The 17,002-nt window shown below is 42.6% G+C and overlaps 1 protein-coding gene across 3 annotated transcripts in view; it reads right to left on the bottom strand.

The window, feature by feature from the left end:
- LOC126248799 (protein FAM102A) overlaps positions 1–17,002 on the bottom strand; it is a 496,607-nt gene that overhangs the window by 239,672 nt on the left and 239,933 nt on the right. For all 3 annotated transcript variants that reach the window (XM_049950189.1, XM_049950190.1, XM_049950191.1), the window contains exon 2: positions 13,239–13,359. In XM_049950189.1, coding sequence (XP_049806146.1) covers positions 13,239–13,359 — 121 coding nt within the window. The remainder of the gene's footprint in view (positions 1–13,238; positions 13,360–17,002) is intronic.

Here is a 17,002-nt window from a genome sequence, read left to right as displayed (position 1 = left end):
TTATTTACTGGCACGAAATCAGTGTTTTGTAGTCGACCACGATCTACAAGAAGAACAAGGGGATGGCACGTTGGACGTGTTGCAAGGATATCGTTCACCAGCATGCAAATATCACAGTTTGCTGGTACTACCAACTGGTAAACATATGGTGCGAAGAAGGCATGGATATTGTCGGAAACAATTTGTCACACATCATCTTACAAGTGTATAGCGCCTGAAGTACACCGAAGGAATATTGAGTATGTGAATGTACATGTGTAACAAAGCCATAGTGTTATGTTAGAAAAGTGCTACTGTAACGGCTTCGTCGTGTTCAAATTTTCACCAAATGTGAAATTCGTATTATTTCTTTTCTGTTCTCAATAAAGGCAACTTCTGGTACGTTAACGTAACCCATTTCTGTTCATGTTAAGTTACAAAAGTTATATTTGTGTAAAACTTGTCAATGGTGCAGTGAATATCGAGACGGAGGATGTGATGTTAAAGGAGAAATAAGGAGTAAGACGGCACCCCCGGTCAAGTAGTGAAATAGAGCAGAAAAATTTAAGGAAATATCCCAACCGACAGATGTTAAACTAACAATGAGCACCTTGAAAAACGCTAAGAATCGTCGCTCAGAACATTGTTGATATAAGGTATCGCGCGTTGCACGTTCCTGACAGAACCTTGTTCAGTTCTTCAAAGGGTAAGGTTTGACACTGCCATCGTACAGTGCCGTTTTCTGAACACCTGACGCACTGGTTTCCAAAACTGGATGAATATCAAGATGTGAAGACTTTCGCAGATAGCGATGGGCTTCAAAAAGTATGGATTAAAACGTGGTTGAGAAAGCATCTGAAACCCATCGACGACGTCGGGTAAACATTTCGCGCCCGTGCGTACAACATTGATGGATATTGACGCAAACTAAAATGGATGTTCTAAATACGGAGATCGTTTCCGAGAGTAACAACTCATAGCAGCTAAGGGTGTCTGAATAATAACGCCGCAAAGGGAGTCGTCTGTAAATGTACGTGTACGAGCATACTGCTGAACAATCTGGTATCATGCTGCAGGGGATGCAGGGATACACAACTTCAATTTACACCTAGGATGACACTCACTCAGACACGTGGACTGCTACGAATTTCAAGTGATATCATTAGCATCCGTTACCTCCGAGCGGTTACACAGGTCGAAGTCATGTCCTTCCACCACCATGCCGGCCGGGGTGGCCGAGCGGTTTTAGGCGCTACAATCTGCAACAGCGCGACTGCTACGGTCGCAGGTTCGAATCCTGCCTCGGGCATGGATGTGTGTGATGTCCTTAGGTTAGTTAGGTTTAAGTTGTTCTAAGTCCTAGGGGACTGATGACCTCAGAAGTTAAGTCCCATAGTGCTCAGCGCATTTTGAACCATTTCCCACCACCATACACATGTATTTAGTAGCAGGTGGGGGACCAGTGAAGATGTTCCTACGAACACTTCAGCAGCAACATGGCTAAACTCAAATTGTAGTCCTTTTACTCCGTGACAGCTACAAGCAGCTGAAATTTCTGAAGAGGATGTGCAATATGTTGCGATTATTGTAGTTTCAGTCAGGACCATTTAGTGAGTCATGAAGGAACTCAACTCTCTTCTCGAAGCCACATTGAAGTTAGTGCTGCTTAACAGTCATATACTAAGCAATTCGCTTCAGATGACTAGCACTATTTCTATGTTTACGTAGCCTGGCAGACCTCTTCAACGCCACGCCGTCCTGCCTAGAATGGATTACCAATCTGAACGTCAGAATACGAAAATTCAAGTTACGCATTTTATATGGTGCGATGTTATGTTTTGTTATAGTACTTCATTGTATTCTATACTTGATCTCTTTCATGTTATTCAGCATCCTTCACTGATGTACTGTGTAGTGTATTTTATCACTGACTATACAAGCACTGAAAACCATGCGTCTAGTACAAACCGCTAAATAAAACACACACACACACACACACACACACACACACTTGCAACTATACCAAGCTTTTCATTTAGATGAATATACATCATAACGTACTACACTGAAGTAAACAACCGAGCAGGGCTGTTCCAGCGTTTCCAGCCAGGTTAGGAATTTCATTTTTATGCACGATACTAGACTATTACAGATGGTTTCACCTCCCTATTTCTCCCTCTGTCCACCTCGTCCTCTCCATATCTCTCTGTCCACCTCCTTCCCCATAGTTGTGTACGGCTCCTCCGCCCTCTCTCTGACCATCTCATCCTATCCTCCCCCCTCTCACCGTTCTTTCACTTTCCCCTCCCTGCCCAGCTGTGCCCAGCCCTGGAATGCATTCAGATACTACCCACATAGCTCACACGTCGTGCAGGGCAGACTAGATGTCAAGGATTCCAATGCATTTCACTCCAACCCCCATGGAACCTAGGCAATTCTTGCTCCCACATTACTTCTTAGGTAGTAAGTAGCATATGTACCAAATTTGGTTGAAATCGATCTATCGGTTTACGAGGAGATGTGAAAAAAAAAAAAAAAAAACACACACACACACACACACACACACACACACACACACACACACACTATATATATGAAAGGGTTCTACAACTGACCTAATCTTTTTGTCTGTGTGAGGAGAGCATACAAATGGAATTGTATGTCTGCCACCAAAAACAAAACTTCTATTAATCACATCAGGAAAAGTTAAGAAAGCAAACAAAATGGGCAGTTTTCGTATCATCCTTCAGTTGAGTAACGCTGGAATGCCTAAAATAACACTCATTTTTAAATAAATGCCTCAATTAGTTGATCAGTGGTACACAAAGACAATGGGGCTAGGTAAACAGGTCGTTCTGTCACAGCAGATTGTTCATGGAAAACAATCAGAGGCACAATCGGCGGTAATCTAAATTCATCGAAACATACTGTCTTTCGCGAGTCATGTTTCAGATTGGCGATGCGAAACTAAAATCCTTTTACAATAATTGTATGATCGTGAGTCCATCACTATCATCTTTTCTGTAACAGAATGTGGACGACGACAGCGAGAGAAGCAGGAGGGCAAAAAAGATCGTGAAGGAGGATTTGAAGGATGAGGAGGAATACGAAAAAGACGAAGCAAACAGAATATGATTCTAATATCCGCCCACCCAACTTCGGCTCCACATCAACCGCTCGTGGCCTTTTACATTATATCTGTAACTTCCGGCAACACTGGGCTGCTGTCTGGATACTCTCAGAGCTTGAAGGTCAATCAGTACCGTCGTATCTCCACTAGGAACGAGTGTTATATTCACTGGGATTAAAAAAATGGTTCAAATGGCTCTGAGCACTATGGGACTCAACATCTGTGGTCATAAGTCCCCTAGAACTTAGAACTACTTAAACCTAACCAACCTAAGGACATCACACACATCCATGCCCGAGGCAGGATTCGAACCTGCGAGCGTAGCAGTCGCGCGGTTCCTGACTGAGCGCCTAGAACCGCTAGACCACCGCGGCCGGCCACTGGGATTACTCAACCCCAATATTAATTACGTAACTTTGAATACTACACGTTCCAGTCACATTATCACCACCACCGCCTGTGTTCGATGTCAAGGTTCAATTACAACTCTCACAGACGGCAGGTGGCAGCACTAGCAGTGGAGGGCATATGAAGCGTATCGGCGGGACGCGGAAAACAGTGCAGTCTTTGTAATAACGCGAAAATGGAGCGATTTATCCGACGTCCAAAAGGGCGTGATCATTGGCTTTCAGGTCAAGGGTGAAACCATTTCAGAAACTGTTCAATTTCTAAACTGTTCGTGTGCCACTGTGGTTGTAGTATTCCGTGCATGGCAAAATGCAGCTATCCAAAACCGGCGCCGAGGGAAATGTGGTGCATCATGGATCATAGCTGACAGGGGTGAACGACGGCTCCGAAGATATGTACGGGCAAATAGACATGCAGCTGTTGAGCAACTGAACGCACAAATGAACCAAGGGGCTACCAAAAGTGTCTCCTCAATAACCGTTCGGCAAAAGATGCTGCGTATGGGTCTCCACAGTAGGCGCATTGTTCATGCACCAATGCTTGCTGCTGTTCACCGGCGACGAAAGCCAGAATTTGTACATCAACTTCGCAAGTGGACATCCACCGCGTGGCGACAGCTGGCCTTTCCAGATGAATCATGATTTATGCTCCATCGGACAGATGGCCGTTCGATCATCAGAAGAGTTTCGGCAGGAGGAAGGAGAGTTATGATGTGGGGAATGGTTTCGTAGCATTGCCTGGGTGATCTTGTCATTCTGGAAGGCGCAGTGGATCAACACATGTATGCATCTATTCTCAGGGACCATTACCACCCTTGCACTCAGTTTGTTTCTCCTAGGCATGTGGCACCTATCAGCAGGACAATGCAACGTGTCACAAAGCTCGCAGTGTAATTGTGTGGTTCGAAGAGCACCAGAATAAGTTTACTGTACTTCCCTGACCATCAAGCTCCTTGGATTTAAAACCAATCAAAAATCTGTGGACCCACCGCGATCGGGCTGTACTTCCACGGATCGTCAACCGGGAATCCTAGCGGAGGAGGCCACGGCACTGCAGTCGGCATGGTTCTACATCCCTGTCGGCGTCTTTCAGGACCTCACTCACACTCTTCCTGCACTTCTCGCAGCGGACCCCGATTTTGACAGTGTATAATCGAATTCAGACGTTCACTTCTATAGCCCGTCACATCAAACTGCATTCAGTTCAATACGATCAACTTAAAAAACCAGCAGAATCTTTATTTACCAATAGTTTCGCCCTATAGACATGTTATTTGTCACAAAGACGCACTGTTGTTCCTATCGGCAGACATCGCAATACTATCATTTTCGTTATTATGGCAAAGCAACGAGGGCAATATTTATTTTATAGCTGTAAAGAGAATTGTTCAATCAACGAACAGTGTGCACTGTTCCGTTAGTAGCAGCTCGCTCTGTAGACAGACTTGGTGCTTCGTACTGCCAGAAAGCTGTCTGAGGAGTGAGATGTTACTAGGGTGCTCTCGCAATAAAACTAAGTTAATGAAGAGCGGCAGACGAGAGCACTAAAAGCTCCCCATGCTAGAAAACCTACTGCGAGTCTCGGGCTTCTATAAGGCGGGACTTATTCGATTCATCGGCTCCTCACCAAAAGCAAAACAACATTACTAATAGTATTTCCCGATTGATCTGCCCTCACCCCAAGCCAAACAACGTTACTAATAGCACTTCTCAAAGAAAACAATGAAGTTTCGAACGTAACAGTGGCACATGGAGAACTCTTAACTGCAGTATGGGATAAAGGAACTTCAATGCAATCTTTGCTTGCACAGTTTGTAGTTCTCAACTTCACTGTTTAATGACGTTATTGGAAAACTAATGGTGATTTCCACACATTAAATAATCGATTCTGCTTGTATTACATAGAAACTACGTATTGTATCATATTAGAGCTTTACTATTTTTGAGTCTTTAATTTATCCTTACGCTGTGTTACGTTTCATCAACATCTATCCCTTCTGTCAATAAGAGTGTTCTTGCGATCGGCGGGAATATCCAAACTGCTAACCTCATACGTAGCCTCATCGAACACGATGCACACAAATTTTTTGAACAATCCAAAGAACAAATGCAGACGTGTGTGGACATAATGGGTCGTACCCTTGAGGTGTAACACCAGTGCACAAATTTGCAGCACCCGTCTAGTTCCTTCTGTGCCTTTCTTTGTATCCGATATTTTCCGGTGCTCTGCAAGACTCAGATTTATCACTGAATGTCACAGTTATAGGAATTATTCTGTGTCAGGCTGAAATGACTTAAAAGTCGCTCGTACGAGGAAACCGACAGCAGTGATCAGATTTCTAACAATAACTAAAGAAAACGGCGTGTCTCCGGTGCATACTATCGAGTAAACATTTTTTAAATGGAGTTTCGATAAACAGGGTTTTATTTGCTAGCGTCCGCCCCCAGTAGCGGAGTGGTCAGCGCGACAGAATGTCTATCCTAAGGCCCTGGGTTCGATTCCCGGCTGGGTCGGAGATTTTCTCCGGGCAGGGACTGGGTGTTGTGTTGTCCTAATCATTATTATTATTTCATCCCCATCGACGGCAGGCCCTAGTCACACGACATTTACATTTGTTAGCAACGAAAATCCTGTATTCTGGAGTAGGGCAGCCAGATGTCTATGAACTGCCAGTGTTAAAGATACCTTATTTCTCGTACATGTCACTCGTCTTTTGTTGCTCGAAACCTGAACATGCTGACGAAACATTTCCCTGAGGTTTATTTCAGATTCGCTGACGTTAAATATATTTAGAAAGTGCAATGGAAGGTGTATTCGCAAATTGGCTTAGTTGTAAAGCGTGTGCATGGAACTTTAAGGCCGCAGGATTGAATTCCACAATGGAGCAGCAACAAATTTCAGAAGCTAAAATCAACAGCCGCGCGGAATTAACCGAGCGGCCTAAGGCACTGCAGTCATGGCCTGTGCGGCTGGTCCCGGCGGAGGTTCGAGTCCTCCCTCGGGCATGGGTGTGTGTGTGTTTGTCCTTAGGGTAATTTAGATTAAGTAGTGTGTAAGCTTAGGGACTGATGACCTTAGCTGTTAAGTCCCATAAGATTTCACACACATTTGACCATTTTTTTAAAATCAACAGTGGGACCAGGGTCAACTGCGATATTCACTCGCAAACTAAGTTCTGACTCGAGGTGAATTTTGGTAAAGGAAGCAATCTTCAAGACATGCCCTGATAAGCTCTTGAATGAGAGCTTTGTTGTTGGCGTGGCGGAGGTTGTGCTATGAAGAGTGATCTAGTGAATACTCGTCGGCATTGGCCACTTAGCTCACATTTATTGCCGATCTTTCGCCCAGAGCACAAGTCCAAAGCGACTGCAAAAAGGCGCAGGTGATTCTTGTATACAAGAAGGGTAAAAAAAAAAAAAGGACCCACAAAATTCCAGATCACTATCCAAACGACGATTTCCTGCCGAAAATTTGTACATACGTCAAGTCCGAGTACAACAAATTTCCTTCTGCCCACAAATCAGCACGGATCTAGAAAGCATCGCTCGTGTGAGGCTTAGCTTTCCCTTTTCTCTCATGGTATCAAGAGAAACATGGGTAAAGGGCAACCGGCAGATTCCATATCCATAGGTTTCCGGGAAGTGTTTGACGTAGTGTCATACAGCAGATTGTTAAAGAAAGTTTCCAAAATATGTGAGTAGTTCGAAGGCATCTCAAGTAATAGAACCAGTGGGTTGCCTTCGACGGCGAGTGTTTGTCAGACACAAGGATACTGTCAGTAGTGCCCTAGAGAAGTGTGACATGAGTGCTCTTGTTCTAGATACAAATACTCGATCTGAGGCAGTAATCGTCAAACGTTTTTGCTCAAGATCCAATAATGACATTGTGGGGCGGCACGTCTGGCCACATATATACCGTTCATTGGTAAACTACATACATTTGTATGTTACGAATACCGCAATAGACTGGCTATAATAAGGGCGCGATAAATTACCGAACAGCTCCCAAACATTGGCCGTCAAGTCAGCGCCATTTGAAACACTTTGAATCAACTGTTGTTTCAGACTGCTGCCACCCTCAATGACCTGAAAGTTGAGATATCTTAATTGGCCGACGAAGTTGTGTTGTGCTGTGTGTGTGAGCGGGTGATTAATTGATTAATAATAATTATATTTAAATTGATTGCGCAATATAAAACACGACCACAAACCTTAACTGAATGTTTTGCACGTCGTTTTTCTTCTACTCATTACGTCGTATAACAACAGCTTTAATTTAATTTCATATTCTTTGCTGCGAAAATGTACCACATTGAAGATGACCGTCTGTATAATATGAATTCACGAATCCGCAGCAGCTGATCGGTACGAGGCAAACACTCCCCTCAGCTGTCAGGGCTGGAAGACAAACAAGAAAACATCCTTCCCCCTCCTGCTCCTCTCACCTCGCAAAGACAAATCTATCCGTTCCTGCACCCAGCTTCCCCTCTGCGGCGACCGGTCAACTTTTTCCGCGCCTACTATTCCTCTACCATAATTTTTATTCGACGAAGGAGTCGGGTACAACCAACAGTTGCACAGATGCTAAGTATTTATTCTTTACCGGTTTCAGATACACGTAAGTTTTTCTTCATAAACATAAATTAAAATTAAGGAAATTTAAAGATACTACTCTCTCTGTTAGTATTTTTGGTTGTTACTGAGCAGGAAAATTACTCCCTTCAGAAGCTCTTAACGTTAGTTGACGTTTTCGAATTCGGCTTTTAGTTGTTAGATGCATGTTGTTATAAAATACGGCTTAGAACCTCGGGCCGCATGAATACTAGATTGGGGCGCATTCGGCCCGCGGGTCACAGTTTGACGAGCACTAATCTGATAGCGTGAGCAACTGTCTGCGACTGTTTGCTGATGAATCTGCAGACTACGAGAGAGTGTCGTCGCTGGGTGACAGAGTATAAGACGACTGACAGAATTTCTATTTGATGTGCTAAATACTCTAAATGTGGAAGAAAGTAAGTTAACACGGACGAAAACGGAAAAAAATCATGTAATAGCCGAATACAGTATTAGGGGTGCGCTGCTTGGCATAATTGCGTCGATTAAATATGAAATCATAACTCTGCAAAGTGACATGAAATGGAACAAGCACGACATATCGAGTTTAGGGAAGGCGAATGGTCTTCTTTGGTTTATTGGGAGAATACTAGTAAAATGTAGCTCATCTATACAAGAGATCACGTCATCAATGTACATCTCACGTTAGGACGCGAAGATGAGAGGTACTGGGAATCTACGGGGGCACAGAGGGAGCAGTTTTCCCCTCGCTCCATTTGCCAGTGGAACAGGAATTGACTAGCAGTGGTACAATGTAACCTCCACCGTGCACCATATGGTGGCTTGCAGAGCATTATGTAGATCTAGACTTGTGAAAAATGCTGGCTCACGAGTGGTTAGCTGAGTGCACTGGCCTGAATGGACTATAGGATCTAGACGAAGCGGTGTAATCCATTAGCGGAAGTACTTTAACTCATTAGCGAGAATTTGATGGAACCCTTGTGCGTAAGTGTAGTATATTGAGGCTGAGAGTAGTGCTTGCGAAGGAGCTACAAGGAAAATAAAAGCACTCAGCGAATTTAAATGTTACTAGAGCGTCTAATAAACTTCATTTACTTTCGTTCGTAGTGGCAATACTACAGCCCACCATTTTCAGTGCAAATGGTCTATATTTTGATGATCCCACACAGAATATAGTCATGGTATGGATCTGGGATTTTCTGTGCAGACGAAGTGATGGTGCGATAGAATAACTGACGTGAAAGAAAGTTGTTAACACTCAAGGGTGTAAGGAGCACTGGGGAACGTGATGCTCCATGTGGGAAGTCACAACATTTTTACAAGCATGATTTGTCGATTTATGCACTGTACCCCTTAGTGCTAACATTTACCAGCTTGTGAGTCGTCGCTTTAACACCAGGAGGTGTAGTGAAAGAAAGGAGAGAGGCGAGGAAATCTACAGTAGAATCTTCATCGAGAGCTGAGAGTGTATCACTGTTTCCTGGAAATTATGACAGCGGTTAGAAAGTATAGCAAACAGGGCGTAGAAAAAGCTGTGGATACAAAATCTTATAGTGTTTGGAAGAAATGAAAAGGAACGCCTCTAGGTGACACGCGTTTTTCTTGAATAACTCAAAAACTGTGGCCTCCAGCAAAAACGCATCCCATCACAAAATTTATCTACATTAAACTTTCTACAAAAATGTCCAGTTCATTTTTTCTATAGGACTTATAGTTTGTTCATAGCGAGCGAGAGAATATGAAAATCTCGCATTTGGTTTTTGAAGGTATTGTGGGTTGGATAAAACCCATAGTTAGGGACAGCTGTATCACCCTGTGTGTTCTGTTAAATGACGGTAGTAGACAGAATTTTAAGTAACTAACTTCAGCTGTACCCTTAATGAAAAACATTCCTGGGCACTCTTAAACGCAGCAATTTCTATTCCCAATTACTACAGCCATTCGTATGACATCACGACTTTTGAAGTAGATTCTTTTACTGTGAAAATACCCCAACACTTAAGTCAAAAATTTCTACTGATTAACTTAGCATGTTTTTTTTAAAAAAAACTTTATTTACTTTTCAAATCTTTAAGGGCGACAGAACAAGAGAACTTCTGGTGTGGTGATCATTGCCTGATGCTTCAGGCTACTCGATTGTGTACTTCATGCAGTTCAACATTATACACTTCCTCTGGCATTAAACAGCGATGAATAAACATTACACTCATGCTGCATGCCAATGCAAGCAGATACGTCGCACGGAAAACTGTGCCGACGCACACTGAATTTTAATGAGAACCCTCTTCGTCTAGCATATCCTCTCCTTTCATGCTGACGTTTCCTTGGACATAAATAACAGAGACAGCAAATCTGACTAACAGGGCATCGCCGATTTCGTCTATGTCGCAAGCTCAGGAGTGTTGCTGAAGGTAGAAACTCACTGAGCCCCTTAACAAACAAAACAGGAGCGTTCTGGCAAATTTTGTATTAGCTTTTGCGTTACCGTTAACACTATACGTAAAATTAATTTATGAGCAACAGTGCACATTACAGTTTTACAAAATTTATTCATAATTCTTAATAAATTTCTGTAAATAGATAGCAGATCGAATAAACGTAACTAAAAGTGTGTAAGAGGAGATTAAAATGATAATGTGTACCTCACAGGACAGGACAACTTGTCGAAAATTACTTCTGGTGCGGGAAGTATGCAAAAGTTGATTAACGCATACAGGAAGGCAGATTACGGTTTAACGTCCCGATGAGGAAGAGGTCGTTTCAGAAAGCACAAGCTCGGATTGGAGAATGATGAAGACAGTGGACTGTTTCCTTTCTCAAGGGGCCCCCCCTCTCAGCATTTGTTTTAAGTGATTTAAGAAAAATACAGAAAACCTAATCCCGGATGATCGGATAAGGATTTGATCACCGGTCCAAACAATCGTTTATGTGCTTCTTTTACACAAGTAAAAAGAAGCTAAAGCATTGGGATCGAAATTTTATTTTATATAGCATCTGCATACGAAATAAAATACTTCTGCTTCCATAGAAACGGGAACTAGTGACTCGAAATATGATTAAACCTTAATGAAATTCGTAACGTTGAAGCAGAACGTAATTTGGAAACTGATCCCGTAATCTGCCCCTAATAATTGACCACTCTTAAATTGGCAGATTTTATAATGAGACTCAGAAAAGATACGATATGACAAAACCGATGATCCGAGTCTTGTCAACAGTTGGCCATTACATATTAAGTTAGAAAGAAACGTGTGTGAAATCGAATCGTGTAACATTGCAACAGACTGACCACAACAAGATTAAATCCCTGTACGTGCAAATTAATGTACAGGCGACTAGGTTCACGAGAAGCATTTTCCACCATGAGAGTAAAGGCGTGATAGTCTAAAACCCACTCAGAGTCAGTCATTCGTCAAAATTAAGATCATGCCAGAAGACTCTCACCTGGAGAACCATTGCCACACCTAAGACAGGGAAGGCAGCTGACTGCACCGATGATAGAACAATATCACTGTTACCACATACCTCAAATATACTTATTGATATGATTAAAAACAGGATAAAAGGAAAAGTAGGCATATATCTTGGAGAAGACCCGTTCCAATTTAGCTACTCTTTGGAACTATGAAGAACACAGGACTTGTCTGGCAGAATAGAAGAACGATTAATCAACTGTAACAGAACCAAAGCACAAAAATTAACGTCAATAAGATAAAGAAAGATACCAGCATTAGAAAAACAGTTGGGCAAGGTTGTACCCAATCTCCAGATTTGCTTAATGTGATCATTGAGATTATGAAGGAGAAGGTAAAGGGAATAAAAGAGAAAGGTGGAAGGATACAATGTATAATATTTGCTGATGACATCGTGATAGCTGCAGACTCCGAAAAAGAAATGAATAGAATACAAGTCCTATCAGACTCTCTTAAACTATGGAAATTAGAAGTGAACAAACGGAAAATAAAAGTAATGGTGGTATGGAAAAATATGGGAGACATTAAAACCAATATAAAAATTGATGACGTCACAATTGCCGGCTGCACTCTACAGATTCCCTGTGCATGCGGAACAACTGTATTTATTCGATGTAGTAGATGCCGTTTTACTTTATATTTCGCGTGTCTGTATGAAAGAGGTCATCCTGCAACTTGCAATGTCGAAAGCACATCCAACGATTAATACTACATTATAAGTATATTCTGGCAGGTTCTTACTCACTGTATTACTGAATAAAGATATTTACACCTGTACTTAACGATTTTTGACTTGGACTTCCCAGCTTGTCCCTTGTCCTTTACACTTGTGTCTGCAGGTCGAAGCGTCCAAGTGCAAAGCGGATCTGGGCACCTTGCCCGATTGCAGATATAAGCGATTTCGTAAATCACGACATGTATACATTTTCAAGAAGACAAAGAGTTTGGTCGTTTACTCGCTGATAGTTATAATATTTGATGTAATAATTAAAATTAATAAACAGTCACAAACAATCTGAGATACAATAAAAGTTCATGCAAATAAACGTATCTTTTTATATTACATTTCAAATGTCATATACACAAAATAATGGTCAGTGTTGAAAAAATATTCATTTAAAAAAACATAAAAATGAGCGGTACTCGATCCAGCGATCCACCGATTACGGAGCTTGAACGCTAACCACGTAACTACCGCCGTTTCTGCGTAAGTCTCAACGCACCAGTACGTATTTCACGCGGAGAACGTCTCTTGCGATTTCCTCGAAATTGCCTAAGTAGTACGCCTTACTACTTGTATGCTGTGTTTTCCTATTGGACTACTCAAAGGTGTACAACGTTTAAAGTAAATCCGTGATCTGAACGTCGCGGCCTCCCCTTGGTAGCATGGACCACTTTGGCGTGGTTGGCTGTTACATCAAGACTTAAGTACGTCGTGTCATCATTTTCTCTTTCGGTAGTCACAGCACAGATCTACCTTACGATCCAGCCGCTTCTTTATTCAAGCAGCTACTCAAGGGACTCCACGCGATAAGACACCTGCCGACACTAACAAAAACACTGCACGTTACAGACGACCTTAACGGCGTGAGACAATTTCTGACCGTGTGCTCAATTAGCAGTCTATGACTCACAGTAGAAACTGCTGGTAAGCAATAAGCCTGTTTTACGTACCTTTCTTACGGAGACCCTCAGTATGCAGGGGTCGAGCACGCCGGTGGACGCATTGGCGCTCATCTTGCACACGAACTCGAAGCTCGCGCCCCATCGCACCGTGTGCTCGTGCACTTCTTCCCTGCAATAAACAAACACAATACACTGTCATGTCTGGCACAGGCCTTATCGTGGCAAACGCTTACTGTTTGTCACATTCAATAAAGCAGATAAAAATCCACTAGACGCCTTCCTGAGAGACAATTTCCACTCATTCCAAATTAATGGTTCAAATGGCTCTGAGCACTATGGGACTTAACTTCTGAGGTCATCAGTCCCCTAGAACGTAGAACTACTTAAACCTAACTAACCTAAGGACAGCACACACATCCATGCCCGGGACAGGATTCGAACCTGCGACCGTAGCGTTCGCGCGGTCCCAGACTGAAGCGCCTAGAATCGCTCGGCCACAACGGCCGGCCTAACCAAAGACTGCGTTTTATTGGAAGGACACTTAGAAAATGTAACAGACTTACTAAGGAGACTGCCTCCACTACGTTTGTCCGTTCTCTTTTAGAATACTGCTGCGCGGTGTGGTATCCTTACCAGATAGGACTGTCGGGGTACATCGAAAAAGTTCAAAGAAAGGCAGCACGTTTTGTATTATCGCGAATGGGAGAGAGTGTCACAGAAATTATACAGGATTTGGGCTGGACATCATTAAAACAAAGGTGCTGTTCATTGTGACGGAATCTTCTCATAAAATGAGGGAAATCAGAGCTCGTACGGAAAGATATAGGTGGTAGTTTTTCTCCGCGCGCTATACGCGATTGGAGTAATAGAGAATTGTGAAAGTAGTTCGATGAACCCTCTGTAAGGCACTTAAATGTGATTTGCAGAGTATCCATGTGGATGTAGTTTCACGTTTGTCAACATTTTATCAATTTCCAAAGTACAATTTCTTCCTTGATGTGGTGGTAGTAGAAATCATTACTGACAAAAAGAACTTACTGCAATAAATCATCATTTACTTTCAGATTTATTTCATCACCCATTACAAGTTTCGAATGTTTTCACAAAAGTCTATGGGAAGTGTATCATTTCATCATCAGAAGTATCCGGACACCTATTACTGAACATTTATAAGGGGTGTGCACACATTTCGCCTTTATGATGGCTTGAACTTCGCTGGATACACTTTCAGTGCAGTGTCTGAATGTCTGTGGAGGAGCAGCAGCCCATCCTTCCACAAGAACCGAAACCAGAGGTTGGAGACCTTCTAATTTACGTCAAAGACATTGCATTGGACTCAGGTCAAGACTCTGGGCTGGCCAGTCCATTTCAGAAATGTTATAGCCACATACCATTGCCTCACACGTGCTGCTTTATGACAGGGTGCATCGTCATGCTGATACAATCATCGTGTCCAAAATGTTCCTCTACTGTACACAAAGCTGTAAAATGTGTTCATATCCTTCCTCATTTAGCCTTCGCTTATACACGATAAGGGAATGACACCATAATCACGATGAACACCCCCATACTGTAGTACTACCTCCTCCGTATTTCACTGTTGGCACTACCCATGATTGCAGGTAAGGTGTAACAGGCGCTTGTCAAACCTACACGCTTCCATCGGATTGCCACAGCATATAGTGTGGTTCATCGCCCCAAATGACTCGTTTCTAGTCATCGACTGTCCAGTGGCTTCGCTCGTTGCACCATTTCGACGTCACTTCACACTGATTAGAGAAACGTGTGGTGTATGAGGAACGGCTCGACCGTTACACCCCATTGTTTTCAACCCCTTATGCATAGTCGATGTTCTACCTGGGCTGCTGGTAGCATTTTAGAACTATCGACTTATTCCTTCCGCTGATTTCATGCGATTTTTTTGGAACCACTCTTCGACGGTTCCTGTACGTCGACACGTTAAGTCTGCTTGGTCTTGATTTAGCTACGGCTGCTCTTTCGCATTTCCACTTCAGAATCACATCACCAACAGTCGACTTTTGCAGCTTTAGGAGGGTTCGAATGTCGCTGATGTATTTGTTACTCAGTTTGATATCAAATGACTAGTGCACGTTCGAAGTCCCTGAGCTCTACTGACCAACCCATTCGACTGTTACTATTTCTCTTCTGACATCACAATCCTTCCGCCTCCTTTTATACTGGAGGGTTCTTCTCTCGTTACGTCTAGTGATCAATTCTGAAATGCATAGGGGTGTCCAGATAATTTTGCTAAGATAGTGTATAAGCCACAAAGTAAACAGGCGCCGTAACATTTCCTCTCAATACCCGCATTTTACTCTGTCCTCTTCTTAGTGTGACTCTCGAAATCTGATTCGGTGTCTTAATGGGCATCAGATTACAAACCTAAAAGTTCGGAGTCCAATCCCACAGTAGATCGTGGTATTTTTTTTTCTGTCACTTATTGCACAAATGGTTTCTTAGTTTGCTTCATAATTGCTTCTCTTTAGTTAGTGTTATATTTAAACCTTGGTCCGACACCTTAAACGGGTAATACATTCCCGTTGCCTTCTCACGAGGGAAATATTTGTTGTCGCCACTGAATATCAAGACGTCTCATAAGAAAGTATACCATTTGTTTCTTCGCTCAATGCGTCGTTCCAGGAAAGCGTGTACGTCTGAAAATTTCAGTTAACTCGTTCCTTGAAAAATTTCCTGCACCAACTATCTACTCAGCAAGTAACGACTTGTCTTAGCAACGAGTTCACGACGAACAGCGTTGATACTATCTCTCGCAGTTACGAGTAATTAAGTATTGCTTAACCTTGAACTAACGTGGTGCGGTCTACTTGACCGCGCTTTCGTCAACAATTGCGATTTAGCCCGTTCCCTACCCATTACTGCAGCCGTCGGCTCGTGAGCTTCGAGTTAGTTGTGAGTGGACCGGCAACGCATGTGGTGTTATTCCAGAGCTTCTATAATGTGAGAGATGTCCTATTGAAAATAGCTCGCAATCATTTTGACCGCACTACGTTGTTTGTGCAATTTTTTCTGCAAATTACTCTTCATTTCATTTCACAGCTTTTGAAATATGGCGGAACCTAGTAATTCTACAGGTAACGGATCTGACGCAAGTAGCAGACAACGTGTGAACACTTCAGACCGAAACTTTGAGGAAACTGTAAGCAGATGGTTGGAGGAATCAGACGATAGTGACTGTGACGATAATCCTGAAGAAAGTGAACCTATTGTGAGCGAGCGTGACACTGTCAGAACAAAGTGCAACAGAAAATTTCTTTGATGAAAGTAGTGATCCATGTGATGAGCAACGGAGAAGCAATTACTTCTATGGCAAGAATCAGTATAAATGGGCCAAAGCACCTCCGATCCGAACTGTTAGAACTCCTAGCCACATCATCATCATAAAATTGACTACAGGCGATCCAAAAGATCCAGTTTCATTATGGCATCTCTATTTTGATGACAAAGTTCTCGATCACATCCTACTACGGACAAATGTTAAAATAGATTGCGTGAGGCAGGAGTACTCTGACGAAAGCAAAGCTGAACTTTAGAACTTGGATTTAGATGAACTTTTGGCTTTTTTAGAACTTCTGATATATTCTTCTATCTTTAAATCCAACCACGAAAACGTAAATTATATATTTGCAACTGATGATTCACGTCGGGAAATTTTCAAATGTATCATGTCTAGGAACCGTTTCATAATGTTGTTGAACTGCTTACGGTTTGATGACTTTCGAACTAGAAAATAGTGTCTCAAAGTTGATAAAATGGCAGCAGCCTCTTTTCTC

Source organism: Schistocerca nitens, chromosome 3 (assembly GCF_023898315.1).
Source record: "Schistocerca nitens isolate TAMUIC-IGC-003100 chromosome 3, iqSchNite1.1, whole genome shotgun sequence".
NCBI classification, from domain to species: Eukaryota; Metazoa; Arthropoda; class Insecta; order Orthoptera; family Acrididae; genus Schistocerca; species Schistocerca nitens.
This window is presented reverse-complemented; position numbering and strand designations above follow the sequence as displayed.